At 39.0% G+C, this 25,181-nt stretch overlaps 1 protein-coding gene across 2 annotated transcripts in view; it reads right to left on the bottom strand.

Moving 5' to 3' along the window:
* The window catches only part of LOC124871331 (FERM, ARHGEF and pleckstrin domain-containing protein 1-like), a 75,201-nt gene extending 51,007 nt beyond the window's left edge, over positions 1-24,194 (bottom strand). The window contains exons 1-2 of one of the 2 annotated variants that reach the window (XM_047370583.1): positions 23,905-24,194; positions 19,560-19,771 (exon numbers count right to left, since the gene is read on the bottom strand). In XM_047370583.1, coding sequence (XP_047226539.1) covers positions 19,560-19,739 — 180 coding nt within the window. In that variant the 5' untranslated portion in view covers positions 19,740-19,771; positions 23,905-24,194. The remainder of the gene's footprint in view (positions 1-19,559; positions 19,772-23,904) is intronic. The other variant, XM_047370582.1, reaches the window with a different exon arrangement.
* Positions 24,195-25,181: the final 987 nt, after the last annotated feature.

Raw genomic sequence — 25,181 nt, 5'->3', positions numbered from 1 at the left:
GTCTTCATACCCCATGAACCTTCTCCCTCATTACAACCACAAACGTTGATGCAATTGCTTAGGGTTTTATGTAACAGACCAACAAAGTAGAGCATAACTGTGAAGTGGCAATAATAAACAGTTTTCATAACATCTTAAAAACAAAAACTGAAAAATGTGTTGTGCCTGCAGTGCCTTACCTAGAAATTGGAAAACTGGGTGTGCAACCTGAAGGACAACTACAGGGAATGTTTGAACAAAATGTTTTTAAACCGATTTAGGAATTTTATGCGCACTAACCCATCCTTCAGTAACTACAAAATAAACAATTTTATTAAACATGTAACAAGTATGTTGGGTTAGTTTGCTAAGCTCTTTTTGCAATGCATCCTGGTTGGAAAAGACCCCAATGAAATATATTGAATTAGTTCTCATCCTATAAAAAGAGAAGCAGACAACACTGGACCTCTTTTATCATGATGCAAAACATCTTTGGATGTTATCATACGCTGCTCAAAAAAATAAAGGGAACACTTAAACAACACAATATAACTCCAAGTAAATCAAACTTCAGGGAAATCAAACTGTCCACTTAGGAAGCAACACTGATTGACAATCAATTTCACATGATGTTGTTCAAATGGAATAGACAACAGGGGGAAATATTTGGCGATTAGCAAGAAACACTCAATAAAGGAGTGGTTCTGCAGGTGGAGACCACAGACCACTTCTCAGTACCTTTGCTTTCTGGCTGATGTTTTGGTCACTTTTGAATGTTGGTGGTGCTTTCACACTCGTGGTAGCATGAGACGGACTCTACAACCCACACAAGTGGCTCAGGTAGTGCAGCTCATCCAGGATGGCACATCAATGTGAGCTGTGGCAAGGTTTGCTGTGTCTGTCAGCGTAGTGTCCAGAGCCTGGAGGCGCTACCAGGAGACAGGCCAGTACACCAGCAGACGTGGAGGAGGCCGTAGGAGGGCAACAACCCAGCAGCAGGACCGCTACCTCCACCTTTGTGCAAGGAGGAACAGGAGGAGCACTGCCAGAGCCCTTCAAAATGACCTCCAGCAGGCCACAAATGTGCATGTGTCTGCACAAACGGTTAGAAACCAACTCCATGAGGATGGTATGAGGGCCCGACGTCCACAAATGGGGGTTGTGCTCACAGCCCAACACCGTGCAGGATGCTTGGCATTTGCCAGAGAACACCAGGATTGGCAAATTCGCCACTGGCGCCCTGTGCTCTTCACAGATGAAAGCAGGTTCACACTGAGGACATGTGACAGACGTGACAGAGTCTGGAGACACCGTGGAGAGCGATCTGCTGCCTGCAACATCCTTCAGCATGACCGGGATGGCATTTCTTTGGAGGGCCGCACGGCCCTCCATGTGCTCACCAGAGGTAGCCTGACTGCCATTAGGTACCGAGATGAGATCCTCAGACTCCTTGTGAGACCATATGCTGGTGAGGTTGGCCCTGGGTTCCTCCTAATGCAGGACAATGCTAGACCTCATGTGGCTGGAGTGTTTCAGCAGTTCCTGCAAGATGAAGACATTGAAGCTATGGACTGGCCCGCCCGTTCCCCAGACCTGAATCCAATTGAGCACATCTGGGACATCATGTCTCGCTCCATCCACCAACGTCACGTTGCACCACAGACTGTCCAGGAGTTGGTGGATGCTTTAGTCCAGGTCTGGGAGGAGATCCCTCAGGAGACCATCCGCCGTCTCATCAGGAGCATCTCCAGGTGTTGTAGGGAGGTCATACAGGCACGTGGAGGTCACACACAATACTGAGCCTCATTTTGACTTGTTTTAAGGACATTACATCAAAGTTGGATCAGCCTGTAGTGTTTGTTTCCACTTTAATTTTGTGTGTGACTCCAAATCCAGGCCTCCATTGGTTAATAAATTTGATTTCCATTGATGATTTCTGTGTGATTTTGTTGTCAGCACATTCAACTTTGTACAGAACAAAGTATTCAATGAGAATATTTCATTCATTCAGATCTAGGACTTGTTATTTGAGTGTTACCTCCCTTCCTCGATCTTTGCTTCAGTCACACAAACTTGTGTTTCACACATTTCTTTTTTATCTGCCCACAAGGCCCCAAATTCAATTACAGGAAAGGTGCAGAGAGGCAAACTGCACAAGTGCAGGTGAAAGGAATTCAACATGTTCAAATTATGCCTTCAGTCTGAAGGTAGAGCTACAGTCCAGAAAAGATACAGACACACACTGAAAGGCAGCAATTTCTGTTTTTTAATTAGTTCTCCAACATGGCAGGAAATAAGTCATTAACTCATCAGGACACTTCAGGAGAGGAGAGCAGCAAAGGTGAAGCCAGAGCAATGCAATAAAATAAGGCACTGCAGGATAAGGATAATCCTAAAATGCCGCACCGCCGGTCGGCTCCGACATGTTAATTAGCACCCTGAATCTGAATGAGAAATTCATAATTCATTGAAGAGTGGCAGTGCTGCAGTGGCGCTGCTGATGTAAACGAACTCCAAAGAGGGCTTCATCATTCATATGCAACTAGGAGATCAGAGAAAGCGTGCATGCTCTGCCTGTAATGCACTGTGATGTCTCAGGCTCAGTCACAGGGTCAAGAGCTTAATAGAATGATAAAAAAGATGTCATTACAGGGCAAAAGGTGTCTGTGAATGGACTTCATGAGTCTGTCACTAGCTTACAAAAAAAGCAGAAATTATATTTGTCTTGCCTCTTATAAAATGAGATAATAATGGACAAATAAGCAGGTAATCGTGTGCACCCACATCTGCACCAAACAAACATGTAGGTCCTCCACAAAAAAAACACATTCATCTTGGTTACCATAGTAACAACATTTATTATAGCGGCACCAGTTTTTCCAAAGCACCTGTACACAGTATAGAAGGCGGTGCAGCATATCATGCCAGACATAGGATGACAGCTTCTTTCACTGGCTCTGTGCTGGTTGAGCCTGTTCTTCCTGGACATACTGTGCATAATACAGGGGGAAATAAATTATACCAACATAGTTGGGTTACAACAAGTGTCTGTATGCTTCTGGTACATGTAATGTAAGGCTTTGGCGACTGATATAAATCTCTGCTATTATAATCGAGAGGATTCTGCAAGCAGTTTATTCATTTCATTAGACAGCAATCTGTTATCAAAAAGCTGCTTCAGTGAGATTACTGTGGTACTGCCAATAAAACTACAGCAAAGTAAAAGAGTGGAGAAATGCATCTTTCAATTAAGCATTTAGCAGTTATTCCTTCAAACTGGTTCCAGAGCTAAACTGGTGCCGCTGCTTCCTTAGCACCACCAACACTGCATGCCTCAGTTCTGGCACAGAAACACTGGTGCAATCTCAGCAACAGCTCTTAAGTAGTGCTAGAGGGAAGAAATGCTTTCATTAGAAGCTTGAAGCGAGATCATGACCATGTTGTGATTAAAGATGCCCTGAGAAATTGTTTCTTCATTAAGTGTTTTTACTTCTTTTTTCCAAGTAGGGAAGAACACAAGGAAAGAAAGGGCACGTAAGGAGAGACAGAAAGAAGTAAGGGAAAAAAGAAATCAAGAAAAAAGGAAATGAAGGTAGGACGAGAAAAAGGAGGAATTAACAGTTTATGGCCAATAGTTATTGGCCATTAACTATTAAATACTGAGTGAAACACTGCTTCTATTTCCCATTTAAAACTCTGCTGGTAAATACTAATGTGAGAGCAGCTGTTCAGGCTTGCATGAGCATCCACAAACACAGGCTGCATTATTAAACAACATTAATAAATCAGGCTGGTCATATCAGGATATCTGTTTTTCAGATACAGAGATAAATAACATGATTTGTTTGGTTAACTGTCTCTCTGCACTGTGATCCTCTACAGCAGGGGTCTCAAACTCCAGTTGTCGAGGACCAGTGTCCCTGACACGTTTCTGCTTCAACACACCTGAAAGAAATAATTACGCCATTAGCAGGACTCTGTAAAACTTGACTTGAAATTAGGAGGGATCAAAAATGTACTCTAAACACGTTTATAGTGACATGGTAATAAAAAGGCAGGAAACCAAACCAGTTCTGTTACAGAACCAGTTAAGAACCAGCTCCAGCACCAATTGGGTTAAGCAGCAACTGTTTCGCTGGAAAAACCTTAAAAAAATAAAATGAAAAATTATTGGGTACAAATTCCACAGAGCTGAAAAGCTAAATCTGTGAAATCTGTAAATCTTCAGTTGTCACAAATTTCTTGTATGTAAACAAATGTAGCATCAACATGCCCATTACCTGCAACGAACATTACATTAGCATAAAACATTACTTATGCTTGTTCAGGAAGAATGAGAATATATGTAACACACTGGAATAAAACTAGATAGACATCTGGGTGTTTTTAGTAGTTTGACAGCAAAATATTTTTAAAGGAGATATAAAACAATATATATATATATATATATGTTGCCCTGCGATGGACTGGCGACCTGTCCAGGGTGTACCCTGCCTCTCGCCCATAGACTGCTGGAGATAGGCACCAGCTCCCCCGTGACCCACTATGGAATAAGCGGTAGAAAATGACTGACTGACTGATATATATATATTTTATTTTTTTATTTCGGCACTAGAGGCCTTTATTTTTAATAGTAGGCAGACAGGAAGGAGGGGCAAAGAAAGGGGGAGACATTCAGCAAAGGTCGCCGGGTCCGGGATTCGAACCCGGGACAGCCGCTTCAAAGACTATAGCCTCTATATGTGGTCGTGCGCTAACCCCTGACAATAACACCAACATTTGTACATTGACATTAAATTAGCAATTGTTGTAGTAAAAAAATTATGAAACATTCTAAGGCTGCATGATATCAAGTAAACATATGATTGTGATATTTTTGGTAAATATAGTTATAACAAAATCGGTTGCAATTAACTTATTCACCTCACCTGTCTCATTCTTTTTCATCTTCACGATGCATCCAGTAAAATCTTAATTAGCTGCAGGCATTAAATGCGACAAGTTTATCAGAATGTCAACATACATCACTGACATGCAGAGAGTGAGTTTGAGCATGACATATAAACGCCTAGCAAATATTGCATCCAAGCAGTTTTTTGTGAATACAATATAGCACATAATTATAGAGCAATGATGGTGATTCAATATATTATGCAGCTTTAACTAGCTTCGCAACATTATACAACCTTGTTTTTGTGCCAGCCCTATGTATTTAAACTAAAAAGTAAAAAAATAAATAAAAACAGCACAGAAAAGTGCTATTTTTGAGCCGAGCTCATAACCGTAAGGGAGACGGTAAAACATATCCATCTAAAAGGTGAAATGCCTGGACCACACCTTCACCATCCTCCTATAATCACATTAAAGGATTAAGGAAACCACGTTCACCTTGGCTGAATGTACAATACAAAGAGGTAAGGCTAAGAAATGAGGGGCCTCTGATCTATGGTTACTAACAATATAATGACAAAACAGTTTAAATTTTGACTTTGATCTCTTACTAATACAACTTGATAAGGTAAAGGACAGATTTCTGCATGAGTGCATCTGGTTTTCTGCAAACCTCACTTAGAGAGAAAGAGCCTTTAAATATTGGAGATTAACATTACAGCAATGTGAAACAAAATATTTTAGAGATAGTTTTCCAGTTTAAAAAAGGGAACATGGTTAAAACTCCTGAAACCTTACAGAACCATGAGGGACCAGAGCTTTGCAGAATTTTAAAAGGAAGGATGGATGTACATGGGAAAGTAACACCCCTCATCCACGCCACATCCCACTGTGGGATTTCAATTTCATCTCATGAGAGACAGGCTTCCCCAAGGGTTCAGAGTTCATGTGAGGAAGGTTTGAGAAAATTTTAAGAAATAGGAAGAGCAGTCCGGGACTGCTTCAAGGCATGTAAACTGCCTGCTCTTTTACAGTATCGTGCACCAACATTAAATCCAATAGAGGGTTTAATCTTTACTGTACATCACTATTTTTATAGCAGCACAGATATCTTCCTATTTTACATCCTATTTTTGACACCTACTTGAATTGCACCCCTAATCCCTGCATATGACAGGAATTGGGGGTGCAATGCCATCTTTTAGAGAAACTAGGGCAATCAGCACTGAAATGAAGACAAGCTAAAACGTTAGTGACATGCTACACGTAAGGAGACCAAATAAAAAGACAAGCTGGTGCGGCACCCTCACATGAATAATCTCCTGAACACCTCCTCCCCACTTTACTCTTCACCAGCAGATATCAGCAGAAGGCAGAAGTCTGGAACACAACAACCCTTCACATCTTACCAAGCGGGCGTTTCATGAGCCCTTTCAAATAGGAACTCCTACATAAATTAAATTCTTACTGATGCATGTTCATAGAAGCATAATCTAAACCACAACCCAGAGGGTTCAGTCCTGTAGCTCAGGGGTCATGGTGGCAGCAAGGCAGGAAAAAGAGGGATGACAAATAATTCCTCAACATGGTTGGAGGCCACAAAAGGCAGCTACACGCACTTTCTTAGACTGAATGACAACAGATTGTGGTCCGCTGAAACAATCCCTCTGGGAACAGCAGAATTTGGGAAGAGATATAAGAAAGGTTTCTTTTTTCAGGCTCCCAAAAGTGAACAAATGTAAAACAGTAGCAGAAGCGACAGCAGTGACAAATATCAGATGCCTGGATGCTGGTAATTCCTGGTCTCCTCAAGGCTTCTCTATGATCGTCTTTCCCACCAGGCTGCAAAGGCTTCCTCTGCTCATACAATAGCTAAAAATCATAGAGATGCCATTTGAACTGCAGAATACCTCAAAAAAATCCTTTCATTTACAGCTTGGAATAAAACAAACAGTGGTAGGGGCATCCTTTTAATTCAGCTAAGTTTTATTGATACAACTTTTCATCATTTTGAAGTCTTTTACAAGACAAAACCAAGCCGTGCAGTGCAGACAGTAACAAACAACAACAAAACTTATAATACAATACTCTAATTATATTATAAAACATCATACATTATAATATTATATCTTATAATATAACGTCATTTAAATTCCGATCAAGTTTTCTTGCCGATGTTGATTTCAGGTTTTCATTGAAATATGGCTGACACATTCTGATTTGTTTTTTTTTCTACAATGTATAAAAATACCAAAATGTGCTATAGGCTCTTTGGTAGACAAAGTGGTTTTCAAACCAACTGGAAATGAAGGAATTACAGAAGTATCATTAACGCACAAAAGAGTAAAAAATCTATTCTAAATTAAGTGTGTTTAAATGTTTAGGGAGTTATTCCGGCCTCCAGCTAAAACTGGACTGCAACAGCTCAGCCTGGAAGAGAAAAATGTGTGGAAAAAAGCTTCAGCATTAGTTTGGAAAACAATGTTTTTACGTTTTATGTTCAATAGATACAAAAATGCTGTACTTTTATCTTTATCAATAAAAGACTTCTTTAAAACCAGTCCTCTGTTTATAAAAGTCCTATCTTAGTTTTTCCATGGTTATGATGGGAAAAAAAATGCTAAACCTCCAGGGCTTAATTTCTTCAAGGTAAACTTGTAATTTTAGTAGCACAATTTGTTTTCTCGAACTTCACGGGTAAATAGAGAAGAGTATCATCAGCAGAACAAATAAACTGCATATAGGGTTTTCAAAAAGACTAAACAGAATATCCCCAAACCCAGAACCCTGTGGATATAATCATGCATAAAACTCAGTTCAAAGCATTCCCTCTAATACCAACAGCAGGTTAAAGTCTTTTTAAAGAGATGTTGATGCCAACAGTGTTAAAGGCAGAATTTGAATTTAACAGGACTAGAACAGAAACAAGAGTCAGGATTGTTCCACATATAAGGGGATTTGGCTTTAAGAGTTATTGCTGCTACTAAGTATTTATGAATCTTACTACACAGCTAATAATTTGTCCTTACAAAAACAAAAGCTTTCAAGCAACTACAAACAAGCTATGTGAGTTTATCTTCTTCTGCATTTACCAAATATTAAGGAAAAAGAAAGATTGAGGAAATGTCAGATAGCAGAGGCAATAACTGATGGTTTACTAAAATTCTCCATAAAATGTTCTTTTAAAATCACCTGTTTAAAATTACCTGTAATCCCGGAGTCTCGGCTTATCTATGATGACCAATCAGTGGTCGAACAGCTATAGAGAAGCTACTGAAGACAGAGCTGAAATAAGCCCTTTTTTACTCATCCAGTCCAGTCCTCACTGTCATTCAGTTGACAATAAAACCCTGTAGATGTGCTCTAATTGGTTCTTATTTCAGTAATTGGTGACAGCATATGGGAGAAACGATTTGGGAGTGATGGGCTGATGGGGAGAATTTTTAACTGGAGTGAGTCCAGCTATTTTCTTTTGTGTCATAGCCCACTTTTGGCTGGGTGGCCGCTACTTTCCTGGTTTCTCTGTGTGGTTTCAGACTATAAACTCATGACAGTTATGGAAATCTATGGAGGAAAAATCCCTTGTCACATGAGATGTCTTGTCTGGGTCTCCAAATAGGTTAAATATAGCTGGTCACATGCTAAAGAAGGACTAAAACTCTACAGTCAGAGCTGCATTCTTTGTGATTTCATCTCCTAACTTATTAAAAGCACATTCCAGTTTGCTGTGCTGTGATAAACACTGGAAACAGTGACGATAAACCCTGGAGTAAGCCAAGGCAGCACGTTAAAATTGGAAATGGGATGTTAAGCTTCTCCCTCTAATGGAAACTCTTGTCATTAAAATTCATATCTCCTTTGGCTAGTGTTTACAAACCCAAATGGGAATATTAACATGAAAAACTTGTGGAGAAAAAAGAGCTTGTGTTCATCCACTGCTGCTTTAGGTTCACTTCACATAGATTTTTTTTTTTATTATTCTCTTTTGGATTGCACAGATTAGATAAGAGGATGCTAATAAACATTTTTGGACATATGGATATTAAATCTCACTTTTAACACTAGTCAGGTTTGACTAATGTAAGGACACAAGAAACAAATTAAGAAAAGACCTTTTAAAAACTTTAAATTAAATGTTATATAAAAAAATCTGTTTCTGGTGAGTGTGTGTGTGGTGTGAGGTGTGTCCAAACTTTTGGTCTGTACTGTGTGTGTGTGTATATATATATATATATGGACACACCTTCTCATTCAAAGAGTTTTCTTTATTTTCATGACTATGAATATTGTAGCTTCACACTGAAGGCATCAAGACTATGAATTAACACGTGTGGAATAATATACTGAACAAAAAAGTGTGAAACAACTGAAAATATGTCTTATATTCTAGGTTCTTCAAAGTAGCCACCTTTTGCTCTGATTACTGCTCCGCAAACTCTTGGCATTCTGTTGATGAGCGTCAAGAGGTAGTCACCTGAAATGGTTTTCACTTCACAGGTGTGCCCTGTCAGGTTTAATAAGTGGGATTTCAAGCCTTATAAATGGGATTGGGACCATCAGTTGTGTTGTGCAGGAGGTGGATACAGTACACAGCTGATAGTCCTACTGAATAGACTGTTAGAATTTGTATTATGGCAAGAACAAAGCAGCTAAGTAAAGAAAAACAAGTGGCCATCCTTACTTTAAGAAATGAAGGTCAGTCAGTCCGAACAATTGGGAAAACTTTGAAAGTGTCCCCAAGTGCAGTCGCAAAAACCATCAAGCGCTACAAAGAAACTGGCTCACATGAGGACCGCCCCAGGAAAGGAAGACCAAGAGTCACCTCTGCTGCGGACGATAAGTTCATCCGAGTCTCCAGCCTCAGAAATCGCAGGTTAACAGCAGCTCAGATTAGAGAACAGGTCAATGCCACACAGAGTTCTAGCAGCAGACACATCTCTAGAACAACTGTTAAGAGGAGACTGTGTGAATCAGGCCTTCATGGTAAAATAGCTGCTAGGAAACCACTGCTGAGGACAGGCAACAAGCAGAAGAGACTTGTTTGGGCTAAAGAACACAAGGAATGGACATTAGACCAGTGGAAATCTCTGCTTTGGTCTGATGAGTCCAAGTTTCAGATCTTTGGTTCCAACCACCGTGTCTTTGTGCGGCGCAGAAGAGGTGAACGGATGGACTCTACATGCCTGGTTCCCACCATGAAGCATGGAGGAGGAGGTGTGATGGTGTGGGGGTGCTTTGCTGGTGACACTGTTGGGGATTTATTCAAAATTGAAGGCCTACTGAACCAGCATGGCTACCACAGCATCTTGCAGCGGCATGCTATTCCATCCGGTTTGCGTTTAGTTGGACCATCATTTATTTTTCAACAGGACAATGATCTCAAACACACTTCCAGGCTGTGTAAGGGCTATTTGACCAAGAAGGAGAGTGATGGGGTGCTGCGCCAGATGACCTGGCCTCCACAGTCACCGGACCTGAACCCAATCGAGATGGTTTGGGTTGAGCTGGACCGCAGAGTGAAGGCAAAAGGGCCAACAAGTGCTAAGCATCTCTGGGAACTCCTTCAAGACTGTTGGAAAACCATTCCAGGTGACTACCTCTTGAAGCTCATCAACAAAATGCCAAGAGTGTGCGGAGCAGTAATCAAAGCAAAAAGTGGCTACTTTGAAGAACCTAGAATATAAGATATATTTTCAGATGTTTCACACTTTTCTGTTCAATATATAATTCCATGTGTTAACTCATAGTTTTGATGCCTTCAGTGTGAAGCGGCAATATTCATGGTCATCAAAATAAAGAAAACTCCTTAAATGAGAAGGTGTGTCCAAACGTTTGGTCTGTACTATATATATATAAATAAAACGCTAACCCCCCCCCCAAAAGATTTTATCACGGGACCTTCAGCACGCTGTTGCTAATGTTGATGCCAGTAAAATCAGACAAAGACCAGGACATCTGGAACGTCTCGTTGACAGATGAGTCTGAAAAAGAGTATTTGGACACCAGAACAAAAACCCCTCAAACGGAGACAGATAAATGTTTACAAAAGGCATCCCACTGAAGGCTTTCAAAGAAAGATGGTTAAAATACAATTCCTAATTTCAAACATGCATTTTTGCATTTTTTCATGGGTAAAACAAAGTGAATTACTGTTGGTTACCTGCAGTTAGATGGCTCTCTTTTCATTGAAAAATAAAAGATCATAAAGAAATAACTATTTAATGGGGTGTCCTGATTTTTTTCCCCATAACTGTATGTGGGTCTTCAGCAGTGTCCTCTCTATGTCCTTGTTCTCCTCATTAAATTCAAATTGTGGGTTATTTAGTACAAATATGAGCTTAAAGGTGTGTACAAACACCATATTAACAGAGGAATTAGAGAAGAAAACCTATGTATGTATACCGTTACTGTAAAACAAAAAGCACGTAATTTTTGTCTGTAACATTGTGTCTTTAAAGCATGTGAGCAGGAAAAGAACTCATTGAGCCACCTAATGTCTCCATCACCATTTGCACAGAGAGATAAATACAATTTGAATCAAAGGTTATGAAATTATAGATAATAAAGAAAAAAACTAATCAGTTAAAATAAACTGTATGGGCCTAAAATAATGGCCTCCAACCACCCAGAAATTCTAATTTTTGTTAACAGAAAAAACCTGCATCACCTGACCTCTAGACTAGAGGCTAAACTTAACTTAACAGTACTACAGTTTTAGCTGGTTAGGTCTGTTTCTAACCTCTAAGAAAGAGTTTCTTTACAATAATCTTGCAACTAGTTCTTCTCCTGATCAAAACTTGGGCTCTGGTAGTCAAAACAAAAATATCTGGTTCTAAGTTAAACAAACAGGCTTTTAAATAAGCACTGGAACATATTTGGCAGAAAAAAAGGTAATCTCATCAGAAAGGTAATTTTTTTTAATCTTCATGCAAAAAGGAACACTAATACTGGGATAATTCATTATGGGATATGTTCAAGGTGTTTATTAAAATCAGAAGTAGGCAAAGAACAACACGTTTATATGAATTCACTGATCTGAATTGACTGATCAGCAACTGATACTGGATTTTGAAATGATTCATTCATTCATCTTCTCTACCGCTTATTCCATAGTGGGTCATGGGGAAGCTGATGCCTATCTCCAGCATTCTACGAGCGAGAGGCAGGGTACACCCTGGACAGGTCGCCAATCCATCGCGGGGTAACACAGAGACATACAGGACAAACAACCATGCACACACTCAGTCACACCTAAGGGCTATTTAGAGAGACCAATTAACCTAACAGTCATATTTTTGGACTGTGGGAGGAAGCCGGAGTACCCAGTGAAAACCCACGCATGTATGGGGAAAACATCCAAACGCAGAAAGACCCCCGGATCGGAGTCGAACCCAGGACCCTCTTGCTGCAAGGAAACAGTGCTATACATTTATATATATATATATATATATATATATATATATATATATATATATATATATATATATGTCATTCATATTTAGATTTGGGTCGGAGGTAACAAACTGTGTGTGTTAGTGAGAGAGTAGGAACCGTGAAACACAGATTTACTAATATTTTATAAATAAATAAAAAGAATTATCAAAATATTATTATAAACTTAACATTCTAGATCATTTTTAACATCCTGTAATTGTGATTAGCAGGGTTATGATTGCTCAAAAGGCATTCATTGCGTGAGTATCCTAGATAATGTAGATCCTTACTTGAACTGAGATCTCCATAAGGCTGTCAATATTTCCAAATTCAGCAAATTACTTCAAAGAAAAAGGCTGAAAGAGCTAAACTATAAAACAAAACAACTTTGCTGTAACACCTTCAGCCTTCCTGTTATCTGGTGAAGTCTTGCTCTCTCTCGCAGACTAGTCGCTCGCAGAAAATACAGTTTTCCTTTATGTTTATCTTTTGTGGTGAAACTGAAAATAGCTAACTTTAAGTTGTTAGCTGAGAATTGTCTGATTCTGCCCACCAGCCTGTTTCTTTGTGAGTCTCTATTAACAATAGTGTTGAATGCCTTCTTAGTTGAGCAAATATATAGTTGGATGTACCCGCACTCGTATAACCTACTTAGAAATACCTTATGAAAACATAAACACGTGTATAAATTTGTATTCATATGTGTGTGATATGTGTGTTGTAGAGGTCAGTCACCAGCAGAATCAAATTTTCAATTATTTGAGGTCAGGAGTCGAACCCAATACCTTCTTGCTTCAAGGCAACAGTGCTACCAACTCCACCACTGTGCAGCCTTGCATGTCTGCAGTCTCACAGCCAGAGATTTGAAATTAATGAGTTTACATTTATGCAGACTTGTCACGTTAGATTTTGTATCTGCTTTCCATAAATATAATTTTATTTTTAATGGAATTTTGAATATATACTTAGATGCATTTGTGTTTTATTACTTTATTTTGTATTTGTTTATTTATTAAATTAGCATTTATTTATTTTGATCAATGTTTCCTTTAGAAATATTTATAGAAATATAAAATTAGATAGATGTTAATTGTATTTTTGTGCATGATTTTACATTTTATTCCATAGTGTTTCCTTGCTGATAAAGGGTTGAACTAACTGACAGTTTCACACATTGCACCTTTTGGGGAATTTTAAACCTCTTTTGCTATGCTTTTTGAGCTGTTCTGTCCGTTTGTTTCTCTATCTTCAGCTCTTGTCTTAGGTTCATGTTTCACCACCTGTGAATACAGCATACTGTCTGCTTTTTATCTTTTCCTCTCTTTTGATAGTTCCTCCTTTTGAGTCATTAATGTTCATACAAAAATGTGATCTGAGGTGATTTAATTTTTTTTAAATTAACCACTAGTAATAGTCACTTCAGCATGTTTATTAAAGCCGACACACAAATGTGCTGCTGGCTTTACAGTCGTAATGATTTAGGAAGCGAAAGCCTTTTTATTTTGTAGCCTAATAGAGTGTGAAAAGTAAATTTCCATTATGCAGAAAGCACAGAAAAATGCCAGGTGATAATATTGTTATTAAGCCAGATATTTTTCTGTATAAAGGGTGAAGCACAGTGAGCATGAGTAAAGTGATGGGTGGTGAGAAGTTGTCAGGAGTGTGATTGGAGTGGACTCTATCTTGAGTAGCTCATTAGATAAAATGGGCAGCAGTACCAGGATAACATCAAAGGAAACCTTGTCTGAATTTTTAATGGTTAAAGACTTTATTGCTAAAATCAGTTTTCCATTACAGTATTGCAAGCAAGTATACAATATCATAATGATTACTACCTGGTGTTCTCTGTCTATGTTTGCGTGGCCCGGTGCTTTATGTTTGGCTGTGCCTTTTTCCAGGGCTTAGTTATTGACAAACCTACTCCTGCCATTTACTCTGTGTAAATGGCAGGAGTTTTTCTGTTCAGTTGTGCATCTTCCGTGTATAAAGTCATGGACAGAGCTGCAGTGGGCATTTACTGTATGTACTCTCTGTTTCTGTAGAAAGTACTCCAGCCCTTGTAATTCTGCATTTAGCTTAACATATTTCTTTAATGGAACCCATCGCAAAGAGCTCATGCTGTGATTAACTTTGTGTACTCTTTTTCTTTCCATGGAAAGAACTCCTTTTGTGTTTAACTGTGTCTTTTTCCCAGATGAAGACATTAATGGAGCTATTGGTGCTATTAGCTCTGTGTACTCTCTTTGTGTTAGTTTATATAAAAAGTAGTCCTTGTCTAGTGATTCTGCGATTAGCAACACCTCTTTTCTTGGACCCAGGCACTGAAAGAGCTATTGCTGCCGTTTACTGTGTACTCTTTTTCTCTCAATAGAAAGTACTCCTTGCCAAGATATTCTGTATTTTGCTGTGAATCTTTCATGGAAAAACCCAATGAAAAAGCTATTGCAGACATTAACCATGTAAAGTTTGTCTTTCCACACAAGCTGTGCCTCTGTCCTGGATAAACCAGTGACCAAGGTATTGCTGTCATTATTATTCTACCCTTCCTTTGCATATATTTCCATAGAGGGTACACCGTGCCTAGTGTTTCTGCTTCACCGTCGTTTCTGAATCTGAACCAAACTGGATTTGCTGTGGAAATGTGCAATTAAAATAAACTGAACTAAATAAAACTGACTGAGGTTTGGCCAACATATTATGTCTCCTTTATTCAAAGAAATGAGCATGACTTTTTTCTCCACTCAGCCTTCATCAACCCATCCCCCATCTCTAAACCTCCCAATATATGCTGCAATCTATCGCAGACAACTTTATTCATTTGCCATCAGTGAGAGTGAGCATCTTAACATCAGATTAGACTGAGTTGGGGTATATTAGCCTCAGGACCAAAACATAGACGGAGGGCTGAAGTCTAGATTTTCTGCATTACTAAACCCTGCATCAACAAAAAGGCAGGAAAACCATTTTAGGTAAATTGTGTTTCATAAAACCATAAAACAACCTGAATGAAATCTGATTTACTACTATTTATTTAATAATTAGTCCACTTTCAACGGAAAGTCCAGGTATTATGTGTCAGACGTCAGCATCAAAACAAATTCATGTTCACAGCCAGAGTCCTAAGTAGGCCATAGCATGGTATTTGACCCACAAATTGGTTCAATGGCACATTTTTGTTCCCCAACCATCTGATACTCAGCCCGCTGAGGTGGAAACCTAGCCGGCTTAAGCAGAGGGATGGGAATTAAAGCCTTTCGTATCAGTAACAAGGTGAGGCTATTTGTTTGCTTCAATAGAAGATGCATCTGAGACAAGTAAATCTAGACCAATACAATATGTTCTTGTTGTCAAATAAAAGACTAGATAATTGCCTGAAGAATGTGTTTTGTAACCCATGCAGCAATTTCTGCTAACTGCAGCAGGAAAGAGATTCAAATAAACAGGAACCCACTTTGTCTTTTGAATCTTTTAATGTCATTTGGATTACAAATTTATAAAAAGTTCATACAAACTCTTCTGAGATACCGCAGGTAGATAGGTATGACTAGTATGATAAACTTGTTACACTGAATTCAACTTCTGTGTGAGTCTAAGGAAGCTGCTTAGAAACTAGTTTTTTCTGATCTTTCTACCTCAAATCAAACCGGGCTCTGCAGAAATTATACTCCACTGACACCTCCTGCGACAAAACCTACAAAACCCACAGAGGTTGTTATGTGGAATGCCGACTTGAGGTGCAGGCCATAATGTGTGTTAAATTAAGCTTGAATAAAGCATTCTGTTAGCAGGGTTCTTTTGTTACCCTGAGCAACATCTTTAGCTTGTTTTGGTCCAACCTGCCTGAGTTTCCTCTTTTTTATTAACCATCACAACAACTCATCTGCATGATTTGAGTAAAGTAAAAGTAGTCAAACTGAATTTTCAAAACAATGATGTACATTTTCAAAGCAAATAAATTTAGTTAGAAATCATTAAATTCTGTTTCAATTTAGTGAAACTAATTTTCAAACCAATGCATTTGATTGTAAATTACGCAAATACAGATTCAGTCTGAGCAATTCAAATTCCGTTCATTCAAAGGGAACCAGGTAATAAATTCAATGCAGGAACTAAACGTTTATGAGGTGGATTCAAATTAAATTATGGTAAGTACAAAAATTACCCGCAATGAACTGTGAAAGTATGAAATGGCGAAGAAGTGAGGTGACCAGCACCCATGCTAAATGCGCCTGGAACAATGTGCTTTGACCTTTTTTTCTTTTGAAAAAACAATCCAGGCTGGTTTTTTGAAAAAGAAAAGAAAATTGGTCTCAAACCCACTGCTAAGTATGGTGCGGGATCTGTGATGCTGTGGGCCCATTTCTTTTACAAAGGCCATTGGGAGCTTGTTTATGTGCATAGAATTATGAGCTCTTTGAAACAAAAAGGCATTGAATGGAAAATCAGTTGCTGTATCTTTTGGCAGGAAAATAATCCAAAAGATAAAGCCAAATCAACACAGAAAAGATGTCTGACACACAGAAATCAACCTCTCAGTCTCCAGACCTAAATGTGCATAAAACCTGTGAGGCGAGCTGAAGAGAAGAGAGCATTAGAGAGGACCCAGGACTCTGGACGATGTAGAGAGGAATGGTGAATGCAAGACGTTTAAGTGTTGTTCTTTTGGGTTTGTTAAAAATATTAACAAGAGGTGCCAATATTTGAGGCAGCAGTGGTATAGCTAAAACAACTATTAACACAGCATTTTTTTTTGGCCACTAATTAAACACTCACTTTCAAAAGTGTAATTTTTAACATATTTAAGGGAGATTTTGCTGTGGCATTTATTTTAGGGCTTTAAGCATAAGTAAAAAACATATGATTACATGTAATCATATGTTTGCGGGTTGCAACTAACTAAATTGATTTAAACTTTTGAAAATAAACAAGAAAATAGTTTCACAGCAGGTTTGTGGAGGTGGACTAAATGTTTTTATAACATGTTTTGCCTCATTGCAGAATGTGGTGCTACTTTCAAAGAGCATGGTATTGACAAACTACTTGTAAAAGGAGAAGAGGCAGAACCTGTTTGAAGACTGGATAGTTAAGACTACAAAGATGCTTGCAGTCAAGAACAAATAGATCTTAGGCTTTAATGGTCTAACTGACCCAAACCATATTATGTAGAGCAAATAAGAACCTTTAAATAGAATTTAACTGGTAAAATCTGACTGTTTCCAGCACAGGATACACTGGAGATCAGTCACCATACACAAGAAAAAGAACATTTCTGCATCCAGTTATGCTCCAAATTGCACATATGGACATACATGTTCATACTATCTCATCAGTACACATAACCAGACATTTATTGAAGCCCCTGAGTCCTGATAAGCAGCACTGCTGGACACAGAACAGCTTTCTCCTCAAGGTCTGAAAGCAACCGTCCATATTTTCCACTGGAATGCTGGGTGAAACTGTGCCACCTGTTAATCATTTCCAGGGATGAGACTGAGGCACATATGTTTCTCACTTCACCATCAAATCCTGCATCCCACACTTTTTTTTTTTTTGCACAACTGAACACATAAAAGTAGCCAAATTATCTTAATCTACTTACTTGTCTGTAAAAAGGCTTAGCAGTTTCTAGCATAAAAGGCCTGGACATTTTATGGCCCAACCCACCCTTTCAGATTGCCCACAGTGGTCAACAGAAAAATCTGAAATTATACATGCATGAAGGGTTAATTCTGCACACAAAATTAAATGTGCTGCTTTTATTTTTAAAGTAGCTGCTGTGATTTAATACTTTTTGGTTATTTTCAATCATGATTTCACAATATGCATGCCAGAGACATTCAGGCAGATGGATTGTGTCTCACTGCAGTAGATGCCCACAACTGACACAGATGCTAGTGCCCAAGATACCAAGTAATATTAAAACAATCCAATTTCCATATATAGTGCAGCTCTATTCTTACGAGTTGATTTACTGAAGTGTAAAGTGGCTCTGTTTTTGAAGAACAGGCTGCTGTTCTCTGTGATTACAACTTCAATTCAAATTACCAGACTGAGCATAGATAACTTAGTTTCAAAGATAACTTTTGAAACTAAGAAACAAGGTTCTCAGTGTGTTTTACTACTGAAACCAGCAGCTAACAAGAGTCTTATTACGGCTGAAACTAATTATTATTTTGATTATGTAATCTGTCAACAATGTTTTCGATTAATCAATAAATAATCGGATAACAAAAAGTTCCTTAATAGGAGATTTTTTTATAGAATTTGTACCAGGTGAAGCCAAAACTATGCCACTTAAAGAGTTTTGGATAGAGCATATTTACAGACAAAGAAGGTTTTTCATCTTAAATGAGAAATGTATATATTTTTTGTAAAATGTTTGACTAAATAACTGAGTTAATCCATTGATATGACCCTTTAACAACAATCACAGTTACTCATGTGGCCCTTTGGAAATATTTATTGTCCACAACTGCATTATAAGCTGTGTAAATGTTACACAATGAGGAGTAAATGTACATTTATAAAAGGTGCTATTTTCAGCTGCGGATTACTTTGTTGATCTGAGTATTTGGGACAACTACTTTTATCACTAAGCTGTAGAGAATAATGCATCCTGTTTCCTTTATGTCTCCCCATTCGGGTAAAGTAATTTAATTTTTTTCCATTTAAAGTATCACTAGTATAAAGAAAGTACTCATTCACAATTAGTTTCTAATTTAAATGTGACTTTCCTTAATCCATCCAACTAGCTTAGTCCATTGTGTTTAAATTTGGATCACAATGAGAAGACGGAAAATCCTCTAAATCCTGAAACAATAAATAGAATGAAAACAGTAGCTTATTTTAAAAACAAAAGAAATGTTCCAGTTTCTCTTGTGCACCTGTCTGTTTACACTTCATACCTAAGAAAACACCACATTATATAGCTGATGCCTCACACACCTGTGCAATAAAAAGTAAGTCATCATGCTATTTAAAATTTCCCAAAGACTGCCAGGACAATACGGTACAAAACCTAGACAGATTGGAAGATTAGAAAGTACCATAATAAACCGGAGGAAAACTGACATTCCTCTAAAAGGATCACTTCATCCATGCATGCAACTTTCAGTTGCCATGCCAACCTGTTACCAGTCTGCTGCAGCCAAGATGAAAATGGAAACACTGCAGTAATGGAAAGTGTGATTCCTGTATTAGTGCTAGCAATTAAACCAAAAAACCTTACAGGGCAAATTAGCAAAACAGCAACTCACCGAGATGTCAAAAACCTTTTCAGTGTCATCCAACATACGGACTCTGACAGTGACATGTCGTCCAGGGGGCATGGCTGGGGGCCTGTGGCCGGGGTCCAACGTGCTGATGCCAAGAGTCTCAGGGGCTCCAAGACGCTGACCTGCTCCAGAGGAGAAGGTCTCTGGCTCTGGCTTTACCATGGTGCTCTGGGATGCTCACTGCAAAGCCTGCACTGAAGCACAGACATGGAGGCAATCAGCTAGCATTTAAACCTTCTGTTGTTCACAGTATTAATAGTGTAGGTTCTAATTAAAACAAGGAATCATTATCATCCAGAGGAAAGGCTTCCTGGTATATGCTATATTTGCACTCGACACTAACGGCTCATAATTGTTGCCTGTGGGAGTCTCATTTACAGCGTAAGAAAAAAAAAAAAAAGATTCCAGCGTTTTCTTAATTTCAAAGCATAGATCACCCTTAATTTAATCTGACAAATGACTCACAGAGCTAGAGGGTAAAATCAAAGAGTCAGTTCAACGACAAATCGATTCAGAAAATCAGAGAAGCAAGGCATGGCAAAAATTCACAGACACAAGAGCTTTATCAGTTCTCAAGGGCGACATGTCAAACATGTAAATATGCTGCTGCTGACATGAACTGAGAGTGATGTAAATGAACAGTAATCTGAGAGCAGAAAACATAACTTGGAAAAAATTCAATGGCAGCCCTTCAAAATAAACAAATAATCTCTAGTTTGGAAGTAGAGTGAAACAGTTTTAAAAATGATCAAAATCCATCAATAAAATACCAGTGCAATTGCAGAAATAATACAATGGAAAAACCATCCTTTGGAGGTTTCGTGGAATGTCCCACCATAAGCCCCAGGGTCATCCTAGATCTTACCGGAGGGACTATATAAACCCTCTGGCCTGGAAATGCCTTGGGATCCACCACAATGAGCAGAATACAGACGTCAAGGTTTCCATCCTGGCCCTGCTAACCGCATGATCCCATCTCATGACTCAAAGAATGGGTGAATGGATGGAGCTTCAATGCATTTTCAAAGGTAAAGACAGTTTCAGCTCAGACATTAGTAGTGTCAACCAATCATTCCACAGTTAACATATCGCTTATGGTTTATGTTTGGATGTGCTCAACAAAAAAAAAAGGATACAAATAGAAGAAGATGCTTTTGTCATCTAGATGAAACGTTGGTGATAACAAGGATTATGTAAGACATTGCTTCAAACAAAACTACTTTCCTGATGCTCAAGTTCTCATTTCAAACCAAACAGCTTGGGGAGATCTTTCCCGGTCACCATGAAATGGGATCCAACAAACATCTTCTCTTCCAACATTGAGTAAGAAGGACATGATCATCATCAGCAGATGACACTAAATTGACTTTTAAAATGGTGGATGAAAAATGTTTTTCTGCGATGACATAACATCCAACTATCATGCTTCCAACTGTATATCCACAGCCAGATCCACTCAAAGCCCATAACCATTCATTCAACTGACATTCCAGCAGACTGATGTCATTCTGAGACCTCACCAAGTGGAACGAACCAAGCACCGCGTATAGTGGGCAGATGTTCAGCCGCTGCAGAGGTGAGTGACTGCTGCCAAGTTATGGCTGAAAGCTGAATCAGGCATTTCAAAAGGAGACGGTTCTGTAATAGGAGTATGTGTGGAGAACAAGCCACAAAGAAAGGGGTGGATAGTCCAATACAGTACGAAGTTCTGCCCAGTTGTTGATGGCTTAATGATCCTATGTAAGGGTGAACTTTTATTTTGCTTACAAGTGACCACCAGCAATAATACACATGGGTGAAGTATGGCTTTGAATGCATTTGGGATGATGGCACCACAAGAGGCACAAAAATCAAGCTGATCTGCTGGCATTAGTAAAAAATTATAGCAGACAAGCAGCTTTTAACAGACTGTGACATGGATTTTGAAGCATATATTCCACCGTATGTGTTTGAGGCAGTTTGACTCCCTTGCCATGATGGACAGTTAATAGAAGATGGAAAAACTGAAGCAACTCCTACCACTCTAAATTTTTCCCCATTAGACTGTCTTCCATGCATTCCATTGCCACTCATAAAATGAGTAAATGCTGGGATCTACTTGTAATACTTTAAACGGTTGTATAATTTGACAAATTTGTCTCAACTCTACTACTTTAGCGTACCCACATGGCTTGCTTCCCTCTTTCTAGACACCAATATGAATATAATAGAAGAAAATACAGGTTTGAAAGATGGATTTGATTAAAGCCAAATAAAGAAAGAGTAAAACCAGAACAAAAACTAAATTTACTCAATCATTCTTATAGTATACCTTATGTGATATCACTGGAGGAATCCATTCATAAATGATTCCTTGTGGGAGGGTAAATTTTATCTTGATTAAATAAACATAATAGAACAGAAAGCCTGACCATGACATATGGTTCTATAGCCTACAAACTATATCTTAAAAAAATTTATGGATTTTACTAAAAAATCTCGCGATTAGCTTTAAAGGACGCATCAAAAGCTGTTGTGAGCGGTTATTAAAATACAGATAACTCTCAAAAATTGAAAGCAATTTCTTTAAAGTTGTGGTCACAGTTAAAACAAACAAGATTTCCTAAGATACAGTCGGCCATTTTTGTCTGGTAGAATAATCAATTACAACATATCCAAACAACTCCTCAAATGTTTTCCTTCTGTATTTCAATCCATCAGCATTTGTTACATTTTATAGGTAGCTCATTTAAACAGCTATTCATTATTTATACAGTGTGTTATCTTATGCTGCAGTGTGTCTCAAAAGTTTAAAGATAAGTTTTTCTATGAAGTAAAAAATGTAGACCATGATAAATAGTCTTCTGGTCTAAACTGTGGCATATATCCTGTACAATTCAACTTGAAATATATCTGCATAAGCAGCACATTCTTTAATTCTGGAAAAACATCAATTTTCCTGTATTTTCAATGGGATCCGTTGAAATGTCTCTGCAAACTATGGTTCAGTTAAAAAATTCAAAAGAGTAGATGATTATTAAGGCTTTTTTTTCATTTACAAACAAAATGTACCACTTGTACCTGTTTTGTTCAGTCATCACAGAGTATTGTGAGCAAATATTGCTGTTTTCAAAGAGCTAGTTCTAACACTAGCACTGTGGATGTGAATTGGTAAAAGAAGCACACTCTAATTCAAACCTGCTTATTTCTAACCCTAAACCGACCATCGCTCTTGTCTTGATTTCTGGAAACTGTTTTGTGTTCTGCCTCTAAATTCACGGCTTGTGAGACCCACACATGCATGGCAAGTAACCAGAGACAGTTCACACAAAGCAGCTGTGAAATAGAGGCGAGGGAAAGAGAAGACAGTGATTATTTCAGCCAATACATGCACTTGTCAGGAGTTCTGTGTGTTCAATCTTTGTGCCTAAATCAGGTCCAAGCAAACACAGAACAGAGTATTTAACAGGTTACTCAGTGTACAATACCAGAGGGACGTTTAAAGAGTAACAGAGTAACCTCTCTGCCTTTGAACAAGTTTGCTTATCCACATATGTGTAACATGGAGCTGGGTTTTATAACAGTGGCTCCTCTGTATGCAAGGGGCCCCTCCAGTGCACAGCTGGAAACCGTTAGTGACAGCTGAAGGGCCAGAGGCTGCTGGCTGATAAAGCCAGTTGTCCACCTGAAAGAACCTGCTTAGCAAAACAACCAGAAAAAAAAAAAAAAGAAAAACGGGTCAATTTCCTCTTGTGCTCTGAAACAGATCCTGAGATATGGGTGTGGCTAGGTTTGCTGAAGTTCCTATAATATTACTGGTAGTATGTGGTGATTAGGTGAAATGATTCTAAGTCTACCAAACACATGCATGATGCATTCTTGGGAAAATAATTGCCTCCCCTGACTCACCTCTCACAATCTTGACACCCTGACTGTAATGTGGGTTAACAGAGCAGAGGCTGCAGTAATCCTCGGGGTATTTTTACCAGCAGCTACAACTGACATTAATAAACTGCTCGGACTCACCTGGACACGTTGTGGAAACTAAGCTGGAAGGTCACATTTGCACACTTGCTGATGAGGTATTGATCATTTAAATGTCACGGTGATCCACGAATCAAATTACCACAAGGAAACCTGAGCGACTGCTGCCGCGTCTTCTGAGGAATATTCGTGCAATACAATCCACACTGCAGGACAGAGAGGACAGTGCCACCAAAAAATCCACTGAATCACGAAAGGACACGGGGAAAGATACTCCCAAGACTTAACCCTAATCTCCTCAAACAAGTTCAGTTCCATTAAACAGAGCAACACTGACGGAAGACTTGCGCTGCACGGTTCTTACCCCTTCTTCTCCTCTCCGCTAATGCGGGCTTGTCCAAGCCAAAGTACTTCCCGCAGCACAAATAAAAGTATTACATCCACGTCCGTGCGCAGGGAAAGGAAATCTGGATCCCAGGGGAGTTTTTAGATGCGGTTCACTCCGCAGCAGAGGCTCCCTGCGGTCGCCATGACGGCCGACTGAGCGAGTGCGCCGCGGAGAAACTGGATTACACTAAGGCGAGCAGGATCTTCTCCCGTTGGTTCTTGTTCAGACAATGAAGGAGGTGCAGCACCTCCACCTTCTGACACGCACTACGAACTCTGAGGACGAGCAACAGCACCATCTAGTGCCCTCAATCATTTTTACAGCAAACTGCATAATGTATAATAAAGGGGGTGTGGAAAAAGTGTTTTAATGTGTCTTTGTAAAAAAGAGATGTAGAAGAAGGGGTGAAAGTGAGCCGGTACGGTCCGGTACTGCGTACCACTAAAAGATTCTGCGCCGGTACGCAGTACCGGGAAGAGGGAAGAACGGCTGTCTGCTATGAAGCCGTCATCAAGAACCAGTTAAGGCTGCAAAAACCAAGAGCACACAAAGAATATCAGATCCGCTACCAATAGACAGTCTAAAAACACGACTTAATCTGTTTATAAATATAGTTTATTTTCCCCCTCATTCCAAATTGGTTCTGAACTGTTCTGCTATGATGGAGCCTCAATGCTCTTTGCTTCTCTCCCCTCTGAGCTCAAGGTTTTTGTGAACAGCCAGCTTTTAAAACGAGCACCACTACGTTTAATGTCTGTCTGCTCGCTGCTAAATACCCCAGTTAAAAGTAAAGGGAGAGAAACTAGTTGTGGTTCATGTTATTTTGCTGAAAACACCGCTTATGACCAGAGATTTCACATACACTACACGAGAGCGCATGCGCGCTTACCCCCAATACAGAACGGTTGCCAAGGAGATCAGTGCGTTCGATTTAATGGACTGGGAGATTTTACACAGGAGAAACACAGACATAAAAAAACCTCCGCTTGCATTAGGACAGGACGAACAATAAATCACTTACCATCAGACTTTTAAATAAAAACCACAAAAACAACCGAACTTTCAAATGTTTTATTTAAATGAAATCAAAACTTGACCACAATGCAGAGAACAATAACTTATTTGTTCAAAAGAAAAGACGGAAACTGAAGAAGAAAAGTTATGCATCAGAAAATGGTTTACCATTGTTTCATACATGGCAGTTCTTTAACAACTTTAACTACATTGTCAAGTGATTCTAATTTCTGCCTTAT

Source organism: Girardinichthys multiradiatus, chromosome 7 (assembly GCF_021462225.1).
Source record: "Girardinichthys multiradiatus isolate DD_20200921_A chromosome 7, DD_fGirMul_XY1, whole genome shotgun sequence".
Classification (NCBI taxonomy): domain Eukaryota; kingdom Metazoa; phylum Chordata; class Actinopteri; order Cyprinodontiformes; family Goodeidae; genus Girardinichthys; species Girardinichthys multiradiatus.
Note: the sequence above shows the minus strand (reverse complement) of the source record. Positions and strands in the feature narration are given on the sequence as shown.